The sequence below is a fragment of the Homalodisca vitripennis genome, unplaced genomic scaffold (assembly GCF_021130785.1).
Source record: "Homalodisca vitripennis isolate AUS2020 unplaced genomic scaffold, UT_GWSS_2.1 ScUCBcl_1516;HRSCAF=5237, whole genome shotgun sequence".
Classification (NCBI taxonomy): Eukaryota; Metazoa; Arthropoda; class Insecta; order Hemiptera; family Cicadellidae; genus Homalodisca; species Homalodisca vitripennis.
In genome coordinates, this window is record NW_025777633.1 from 105,782 (window position 1) to 117,197 (window position 11,416).

General features: G+C 31.6%; 1 protein-coding gene across 1 annotated transcript; it reads right to left on the reverse strand.

Moving 5' to 3' along the window:
- Positions 1–497: 497 nt before the first annotated feature.
- LOC124371493 lies at positions 498–1,143 on the reverse strand. Its single transcript, XM_046829834.1, has 2 exons — positions 819–1,143; positions 498–697 (listed from the first exon to the last, which is right to left on the reverse strand). Exons 1-2 carry the CDS (start codon positions 1,128–1,130, stop codon positions 623–625), a joined length of 387 nt encoding a protein of 128 aa, XP_046685790.1. The 5' UTR covers positions 1,131–1,143; the 3' UTR covers positions 498–622.
- Between the last annotated feature and the right edge of the window lie 10,273 nt (positions 1,144–11,416).

The following is an 11,416-nucleotide window of genomic DNA, read 5'->3' on the forward strand; positions in this document are numbered from 1 at the left end:
TTCCTCATGGCGTTTTCTGCCACATGTGATTAATATGTCCGGATTTTTGTTGGGGACTATATTTAAAATCTTTTTGAGTGTCCAGTTTACGGGAAGGGTTAGAATCTAAGCTACCTTTTTCTAAGCCCTCCCCTTTTACAAGTTTTTTTTTGGAATATTGGAGAAACGGGGTGGCCTTTCAACAGGCAATTTAGGTTGATTACTAACCTCATTGCCATGCCAAGTTCTACAGTCTCTAGCGTAATGTCCTATTTTCTTACATTTAAAACATACAACTTGATTGTTATGGCCTAATTGAATGTGATTAGTTATATGCCTACTTTCCCGGTTTGAGGTGCCTTGTTGAACCATCCTCAACTTATCCGCATACTCAATATTTTGGCACCTTATGCAGATTTCATCCAACTCTTTGAGCGAAGTAGATTTCCCATTAAATATCATTTTATTGCGGGTTGTCTGGGTTTAAACCTGTTTTAATAATATCTACTACTTGATGTGGCTAATATACTAACCCATTCCTTAACATCCAGTATAAAACCACTCAGGCTTTCATTAAATTTTTGGGGGCGATAGATCTTTTCAAATTTTAATTTCTCGCGATAACAAAGGGGCACAAAGGTAGTTAACAAATTTTCATGAACAACACTGACGGGTTGTCCATACTCTTTCGCTTCCAAAATGTTTGCCAATAATGGACCTTGGCAATAAGACACGCAAATTTCCAAGATTTCTTGATCAGAACATTTTGTTTCGTTTTTTAATTTTTTAACAACTTTTAAAAACTCCAATAGTTCATTTACTTTTAACCCGTCCGTTACCTTGAACATTCTAAGATACCTTTCAAGTGGGTTAGGTAACTTATTATATACAATTGAACGATTCTCAGGTACGAAAACATCATTACACATATTAACGGGTATTGGTCCTTTCGTAATATTTTCAAGTGCTACACTTTCATTTTCCGTCTCCAGGTTAGATTCTGATAGCCGGCGTTCTATTTCGCTACATAATTGTTCATCCAATTCTACTGCTTTCAATGACTCTTCCTGAGCTACTAAACCCTCAGACATTCTATCAATCTCTTTGATCAAGTTATCCGTTAATTTGAATAGACCTTTCAGGTTGTTCATTCGCCTTATCCAATGAGCAATTTTTACCTGGCACCGCAAAATTTTCCAAATTATTAGAACCCTTTATTGCCTTTTCCACTCGAAGAACTAACACTTCATACATAGCAGCACACTGTTTATATTCCTCATTGCCACTTACTTTACTAGACAAATTTAGCTTATTGCCAATAATGTTGAGAACCTACTACCTGTCTCAATAACTTTCTAAGTTTATCTACAGTGCTATCAGTAATTGTTTCCACACCACGGAAACCACAGTTCATAAATTAATTCGTCCTTACTTAAAAAGTCCACTTTGAGAGCCATTTTTGGTTAAATAAATTTAACTTAACTATCACAACTTAACTAGACAACACAAGTTCTTGCCAAAGTTTTCTAACAAATTTTATAACAGTTTGTATAAGTTTATTAAAAATTCACTGGATACTTTACAAGCAGAGTGGCGCAGTCAATATAACGACTTGGATTGTTGATCTTAATATTCCAGAGTATTAATATATAAATCATCAATAATACATCCAAGACGATATAAAATATTTTTTGATTAGTAAAGATCCTAGTGAATATTAAGTACAATGTATTACTAAAATTGTTAACTATTAAATATTATCTGGTTTGTCTAAAATAAAAATCACAGTTCTAAATGAAAACAATGGATTTATTTTTAACTGGCAAATTAATAAGTTCAAAGTTTCAGAATTTTTATCACTCTATTTTCCACAAAGAATTGAAAAACCTTTTAGTAAATTTAAAAAATTCCTTTGGCAAGAAATAAAAATATTATTCAAATTATCAAACTAAAAAAACAGAGCTCTCTTCTAAAATAAAATAATAAAGTTTTAAAATAAAATGAAATACCACTTGGAAATAATTAAAATAAAAATGTTCACTTCTAAGTTCACTCAAAATACAAAATAAAATTTCAACTTCTCTTTACACTATTTGAACCTTAACTTTCAAGTCTCTGCAATTCAGATTACAACTCTCTCTCTAACAATTATAAAGTTCAATTAATTTTCAATTAATAATTCACAATAAAAAGTTTTAGTTAAATATTAATAAATTACTACTTTTTCAAATCTCAATTAAAGTTATTAACAAAGTTCAATTTTAATTCACTTTCTCTTGCAAGCATGAACCAAATGTAACTTGTATGATTCTATTATGCTCTATTGTTCTTCGAGAATAAGTTATTCAGATTGCTCTGTAGTTTCTATGAATTTAATTTTTTCCTATAAAAAAAGACAACAAAATTAATTTAATATCAGATCAAGATGACTTTTTCAATAAAACGTACAATAAATTTGGTGCTTACCTCAAAATCACTCGCGGAAAAAAATTTAAGAAATACGGCGCACTGCAATTAACTTTACTCACGAAAATAACCAAAAGAAGGGCGAAAATTATGAGCGGGCGCTTAAATACTTCCCTTTCCAATCACCTTTGCAGGACATCCGTGGAGCTCTCTCATTGGTCCAGCTGTATCAAACCAGGAGAACAATACTCACAATAAGACAAGTTCTAATCAATTCAAGGCAGTCAACCTGCCTTCCTTACAATTTAAAACTACCAGTGCTAACTTGCCAAAGGATTACATGTTCGATTTTACCCTGACATTTCACAATCTAATCTAAAATTAAGTCCCAATATTTCGATCCCAAAATTTTTATTTAATTTAAGTTTTAATAAAAAAAATAAATCAATGTAGCTTTAAAAACGCTACAAAAGTTTTAATCACACAACAATTTAAATCGAAGGAAATTTCTCTTTAATCGATGTCTCTCTTTTGAAATGCTGCCTTACGTACGTTATTGATTGTACAAGCAAGTTTAAGAGCAAATAGTTCTTTTTATAATGGGGAATATTTAAAATATTTTCCAATTTTAAATTATATACTGGACTAAATTTTAGAGCTGGATACATTGACGGGACCTCTAGTTTTTTTACTCGGTTCTTTTTTCCTAGGGCCCGCAAAAAGAGGGTAATATGGAAAGAAGGAGTCTATATTTTTAAAATATTTATTTGCTCTAAAAATGACAAATTTTGGGGAGTGTGGGCACAATTATATATTAACATTTCATTTCATCTATTATACATAATTATATTTTGAGTTAGGTATTTCTGATGCAATTCTCTATAAGTTAGTCCGGATATTTTTGAACTTTGAACTATTCCTGCATATTTCTATGTGGGGTAAACAAGATAGAAAAACACGGAGTTTATATAAAGGTTATGTAGGATAACGTATTTAGTCTTCCTAACCCCACATCCAATTTATTTAGTTGTCCCTGTTTAGTTTTCCAACTAAAACCAGGTCAATACTGTAATTAGCACCTGTATTCCCTTTACTGTTCCATTATTATCCCGTTCTTCTTTTAATTTCTGTAATTGATGCTTACATTGTCGTGTACTCAGTAGGGTAAAATAGCTGTTTCATCTTGATACTGTAAAAGCCACCACAAAGAATACCTTTGGTCATCCAGTGATTAACCATAGAGTAATATAAGAGAAGCTAAGGTAAAAGCAGTTTCAGGTTTACCAAACCACTCAGCTGCTGACACAATTTACCGAGTAGTTTACCGCTAATGTCGACCGTGCGTCAGAGTGTAACTGCAGCTCCAGACTGCCTGTAAATCCCCGTATTGATGAAGGTTGAGCCCTGTAATGTGGTTCTTATTACTACGCGATACAGCTAAAGGGTCTATAACACCGTCTTGTGCAATCAATGATCATCTGTGCCTTCTTGATTCAATTCTCCAAGCAGAAAAGAAGCTTTAAACGATAACACTGGCTCTATGGATCTTATTTGAAGTATGCTACACATAACGAAGCTCTGAAACTTAAATTGAACATTTACCACGTATCTATTTTATGTATTGTATCTTTGATTTCATCTTAATTGAAAATATGGATTCAAACTTTAACTCAAAAGTGGCTCAATTCTTTTATAAATATTATCATGTTTCACAAAGTAAATTCTTATACCTCTTAATGTGATGTGAGTTGAAAATACTTGATCTAATGTAAAACAGTAAAAATAATTAATTATTCTTTATGAAAACACTCTTTTCATAGCAATAATTATATGAAAATATCCTGTTCCAAAACTTGTTTTGAAAAAAAAAAACGTACAGGTTGCATTGTAGCTTTTATAGCTCTACGTACCTCGAATATAGAGATTCCAAGAAGACACACGAGTAGACAACACTCACTGCTGTTATATACAAGATCTTGCCGGAACATTGGTCAACTCTGAATCATTAATTTACCACAACGTCTAGTGATCCCAGAGCTCAAGCAATCTGTTTCAATACAATAATTAATCACAAGTTTAAACCCACTTTCCTAGTGGATCTTTTATTAACATAACGATAGCTGTGTTATCACTGTGATAGCAAGTTTATATAACAATGATTTGTTCTACAGCTCGAAGACGCTGAGTAATACGATAGAATTTTCAAACATTTAAATGATTTCTCCATATTTACTTTAAGGTAATTTTAGGCTATATAATAGGTGTAGTTGTTAGAACCACAGAGTAAGGAGTATGAAGCAAGACGTTTTACGTAGCAGCCTTCACTGATGATGTATGCAAAGTTTTGAAGTCTATAAGTCATGTGTTACTACGTTAAATGTTGAAACTACATAGAACTGTTTTCAGTTTACTTACAAACTTATTATTTTGCGATTTTCTACTTGCCGTCAAAATTACCTATAACAACAATGCGCTATTTTCACTATCACTTAGCCAAATCCCATGAAGTGACGTGCTCCATCATCGTACTCGGTGATGCCTGTGTAGAGATTCAAGCTTGCTACTACATTAACGAGTATACATTTCAGAACGTTCTCTACATAAGTTGTAGTGTGCAAATAAAGAATTAACAATATTCAAATCTTTCAAATATTAGCCTTTATTAAATTTGAGCACACAATAATAATGTGTTTTTGAAGGAAGATAAATGAAAAAATATAGCACCTGTAATAGCAAAGGCAGGATTTCGGATGATTTCAGTATGATGACTAAAATTGTTGATAGAGAATTGAAACGGCCTCTTTGTTTACTTATTATAAATTATAAACGCCTTATAGTTTTTACCAAAATTCCCAATAGTATACCTAATCTTCAATTATTTAAATACTTAATTGCGATGGCTGTAAATTCTTAATGTAATTACGTAAATACTTCGGGATTTTGATCTGTTACTACATATTAATGCCTTGTCGCAAATTAATCACCGTGGACCAGATATTGGCTGCTGTATTTATAGACGGGGGACCCCTGGCCATTTCTTGTGTGTTTTAGAGTCCAGTAAACTTTTCTTAACGACTCCCTATTTTAAATTCGTGTTCTGGGGGAAAAAACATAGTAATACTACTAAAATATAATATTTATATAAGAAAAATACACCTTCATATTGAAAATGATGACAGTTGTTAAAAGTTTGATTTTAATATTTTTTTTTATTTTCAAAAACTATTAATGATTCGCCATTTAAAGTGTGCTGTCAGCTTTATAATTTCCAAACCCATTTTTAAATGCCATCCTGTATAAAAAAGTATTATATAACAGCTAAATAAATGCGGTTTTTAAAAAAGCTGTTCCATTATTGACATGTTTAAACAGTTCTGTAGTGGTTTATAGTAAGCTGTTTACTGTACTAACATATGAACGGATATATTACTTTCTCATATCCGGAGTATAATTATGTTTTCATTGATAACTTTCATCGATATTCTGATTTTATTTAAGTACCGGTAGATCTGGGGAAAAACCATTTGGTATTTAACAACGATAATAATCTATATCTTTAGTAATAATAATAAATTATCCATTATAAACTTGCACTTCACATAGTCAAATAAAGAGGTTGAATATTTCTTGACCGATTGATGAGTAATTTCTCTGTAATTTTTATTATTAATTTATTTTGGTACAGAATTTATTAGAAAAATTAATTTGTTCATACATATGTTAAATTAGTCTGCGCTTGAGATTATGTAAAATTATGAGTGTAATTGGCCAAAGGACAAAATTTTATGTAAAATATAGTATAAACTACGTGAAAAATTCATGACCAATGTAGCAAAAAATTTACAGAAAAAACGTATTTTTTCAAACTTTTGTCTCGGAGGTTGTACTTCTTAAATACTGAAACATTAGACACAATGTCAACTTCAAAGCATAATTTTTGTAATGAGAAGTTTTTTTAATATTACTTAACGTTCAAAGATTTAATTTCTGGGGTATTCAAACGTAACTTCGTTGTGTTTAATATGTCTCGATAGCAATGAATCATACTGAGACTTACAGTAAGGTTATAGAATATATTAAACTGTAAAACAGTTTTTCTGGGATATTTTACATTATAATTTATTACGAATATAATTATTTGTATTGATGAATTATTATTTTAAAATAACAAGTTAAATGGTAAGACGCCGCAGAGGTTAAAATTATAAATCCCCTTCAAAAAATTCCAGATGTTATGGAACTAAAAATCATTAAAATAAAAACGTAATTAAAATCTCTATACGAATTAAAAGTAAAATTTCCAGCCTCGTGGAAGAAATATTTCACATGAGGACGATTAAAGATTCATCATTACATCAGAATTTTAAAAGTTATTAAAATCCGTATCAATAAATGCATCTTAAATTTGATGTACATCAAAATAATGGGCACTTATTTAATTTACATTTTTATCATCTGTACTGTAGCAGATATTTAAAATTTATTTTCCATACCAAGATTTATTGAAATAAAAGTCACTATTTATTTTTACTCAAATATAACTTTAATTGCATGTTTCTTTATTTTTACTATCGGAACAAGTAATATGGTTGTGAGTAAAATTATTCATCCATGCGCAAACCGATTTTTCTACTATGCACTAAAGTAGGATTCACATGTCTATAAAATTAGTTTATCTACCACTTAAAGAGAAGGACTGAACGGTCGATAAATGTCTTTACCACATCGCTAGGATTTGCCGGACCTTAAAGCTCTCTTATCCAATAAGGACCGCTTTCGGATTTGCCTGCCTGGAAAGTTTTATCCCCCACTGACTGCATTTCGATTAACCTAATACTCGCCTACCCTTTTCTACGGTCTCTAGACTTGCATTGTTCTATAGAACTAAACTATCTTTAGACCTTCATCGCATAGCTAGATTCACCTGCCTATACAACTTGCTGGACCTTTGTGTTCGGTCCCAATTTTAAGAAATATGTTTACGATGTTACAACTAAACATGCATTAAACTCTCACAAAAACAATGTAACTAGATAGCATTTGAACAAATTTCAGTTTTACTTTTTAAGTGACTATTCTTTGTAACTTACTATCAATGAGATTTCTCGTGTAGATCAATAAAAACCAATAAAATTTGAGAAAAGCATTCTTCGTATTAATTTTTTACGAGGCACGAAAAAATACTTACATTACCAGAAATATAAAAAATTAACTCGGTAATGGAAGGTGAGTTGACATGTAATGGAAGAATATAGAGTTAGCATAACACTAGCAGATTTTGAAATATTTTAAAAGGCCTATAACATCTTTTACACATGCAAGTTATGACAGAAGATGTACGCTAGTCCCTAATAGATTTTCGTCGAGCCCATATCTTAATCAGTCATGGTTACCCATAGGTATAAAATAGGACCAATGACGTCATAAACGAAGGACAGCATCCAGCACACAACACTACTACACAATATTATTGATGTTGTTTAGATATACAAAAATGTAAGTGGATTTGGATGTGTCTGTACTTTAGGAAAACGTCATTGTAGTGCAACGATAACAAAATCACTTTACCAAGTAGCCTACAAACTATAAAGACTGTGAAAGGGAGAGAAGTACAAAAACGTTTATAGCTCCATCCGTTTCTAAGGCCTTTGTAATTCGATCAAGATAGTGAAATGTTGAAGTGAATTGTTCTGATATAAAGCGCGATGTTGCCTAGTAACTGACTTCAAGGTGATAAAACACTCTCCCACGAGACACTTTAAAGAATTTAATTAGGGAACTTTAACTTCATTTGTCTTCCTAACTTTATCGGTCGGAGCAAAGCACAACACACCTCACACATGATATTCTAAACTGTAACTCGGGTTTGCCAAAACTGGAGTTTATAAAGTAAAAATTATATCATTTTAGTACCTAATACAAGAATAAACATGTTTTTCTTAACACATATTTTTAAATAAACAATAAATATAAATAAATATTCACAAATTTATGAAAGCCTTTTATTGTCCTAAGGAGAAAATAGTATTTACTAATAGTAGGTTTATAATGAGCAATTTTTTAAATTAGGTATAATATTGCTCCAAAACATACAAAAACATTTGATAAAAATTAACAATATTACACTAAGTATTAAATAATGCATAACTTTACATATGTAGTTTCCTACGTTTTAATGATTATTTCTAATAATAAAGAGGCACAGTTAGTGTTCTTTTAAACCGTACGTGTCATTTTTTCTGAGTGTTTACGGAAAAGTTATGAATTATAACAGTTTTCATTACCGCTAGTTTTAAAATGTTGTAAAAATAAAATAAAAAAATGCTCTGTTTAAAGTGAAAAGACAATGTGGTAAAGCCCGCGGCTCGGACCTAATTTTCTTTAGACTAATTTAAAGGCCGGTATCGACAGTGCGAGGCTGCTAGCTGCGAATGCCTCTTGCCATCTGCCTCAGGGTGAGCTCTTCAGCTAGCAGCTAGTTAGTAACAACGAATGCTCACTGCGAGCACGCGAACCACCCGCATTCGTAGTGAAGACAGTCGGGACAATGTTTTGTTCCTAGAAATGCGCAATTTGCTGCCGCTGCTTTTTTGTGATGGCGACGATTAACAGGAAAAAACAAGAAAAAGCGACGTAAACCCCGTGGGTGGGTCAAAAAATTTATCGAAATCGGTTATAATTGACTGCGATATTTAGCGCCACAAGTCTTCTCTCTTGTTTTTTATTATAATATTCAGGGTGTTTCGAGTCCCACAGTAAACGTTTGATTTCATAACACTTCACTAATTGTCTGATCATTTCATGATTATATATTGATGACAGTTTCGTTGTAGAGGTTTATTGGTTTGCAGTGCAGAATTGTGTCTTGTACGAGACAGCGCCGGTATCCACTTGACGCACAAATCGGAGCGAGGCACCTTTGAGCACTGCTCTAAAACCGACAAGCACACGGCTCACCTCACATTGTGTAACGCGAACGCCTCATAGCGAGTAACCCCGGTATCCACAGTCCGAGGCAAAGCCGAGCATTCGCCAAGAGGCATTTGCAGCGAGCAGCCTCGCACTGTCGATACCGGCCTTAAGCTTTGCCTTCAGCTCCCTACTATAGTGAGCGGCTGTGTAGTAGAGTAAGTAGCAAAATGTAAACTCAGCATTTAGTAGAGTTTAATTATACAGGCTAGGGCGGAGATTATTAGTACTTAATAATTTAAATAGCCTTTACTGTTATATTGTAATATTCATCAAAACAACGTTGGATTCTTCTTTGCATAAAGTAAAAAGTTTGATTTTAAATTATTTTTACTGTATAATAACTTTTAATTAGTAATAATTAATGATTTCCCCCAGCTATATTATTTAATAAAATGTTATCAGGATCGCATGGGGAATATTCATCCCCAATACATCTTGTATAATAACCCAAGTGTTTGACAACATTTTTCTTGCACAGATTAATATCTACTTTCTTTTTATTTAAACAAAACCTTGTATAATGTAACACTAGTGTCACTAAGACTAACATTGTAATCAGTACGCATAGTCGGTGTAGTATAACATATTCATACACCTCTACACTAATCCTGTTTCAGCGAAATACCTTCGACATGTATCACTAGACAATACAAATACATTAAGGTGCTGCAATAGATTTTGTATTTGGAAAATATTATTTTACATTAAATTCGTAGCTCATTACGGTACCTTCCCTGAATGCAGAAAGATTAGACAAATTGTTACTCCTCGTCAAATTACAAGCATTTAGAGTTTGGAAGTTTATGCATTTCGTATTCAGGCCTTAATAAAAATGGATGAAGATAAAAACGTGACATTTTAAAGTATTTACAAGAGTTTTAGCTCTAGTAAGGGATATTTATTTATGAGTCAATTTATACAGTTTAAGGGTTAGTTAAAAATTACCATACATCATAAATCAATGAAGTAAATTACAAAACTGCCAAAATGTTCTACTTGAAATGTCTGTATTTCCAAGTGGAATGGTCAAAACAGTTATAAGCTTTTTCAAAATACATGTATTGTCTTAAAGAACTTTTGATAAAAAAAATAGGCTTCAACCTCAAAATTTATTGCAAAACCTCAAACAAAAAACAAATATAATCTGTTTAATACACATCGCGGTCAGGTGGGTTGGTAATATTGGAATCCTTGCCGGACAGGTACATACTCATGAACCAGATCACGTGACTGCCTGCATGCGGTGCAATATTGGCATAATAAGCTCGCCAGTGAACAGCTGCTGGTGATCGCGTTCCTTTCAAGAGCAGGGTTAAAATTCGGTTCGATTTGAATTCTAGATTTTATAGAGTATTACAGCGGTCAGATTTATATAAATACATTTTAGGATACAAGAAAAATAAATAAAAACACCTTAAAATGTTAAATATTAATTATATTCAGTTAATACATCATGAGGTGCACTTGTATTTTAGGATTAATATAAATAAAAGAAGATAATTTTCCACTTAACGTGAATTAGAACTACTTTCTTAATTTCAAAATGTTCTAAAGTAGACATTGGGATACTTTACTTGCATGGAAGTAGTTTAAAGATTGCTTTCAATATTCATAAACGTATCTGACTAGTAATTAATTAAATGATCAGCATATGTTTGTCGACTGTGTTCTCAAGGCTTTGACACGTTTCATTAATATTAATTTTGAGGGATCGACCAGTTTCTCCAATATAGTTGTTTGACATGCATTGCATGTCAATTCGCATGTTACATGATTGTTAAATTTTAAATTAAGATTTTAGTTTATTGGAGTTTGTTCAGTTTTGTTTATTAAATCTAGATTATTAGAAATTTTTAATGCTAATAAATTTACACAATTTTTAAATGCATAAAAGTACTCAAATTAATTACAACAGATTTAATATTTCTTTTTCAATTAAAATGATATTAAAAAAAAAATATTATTTTAACAAACTATCTTAAATAGCACATAAATTATGTATAAAAATTTATTGCAGATGCGAGACTTAGTTAGTTCGGAACTACTATACATTTAATTC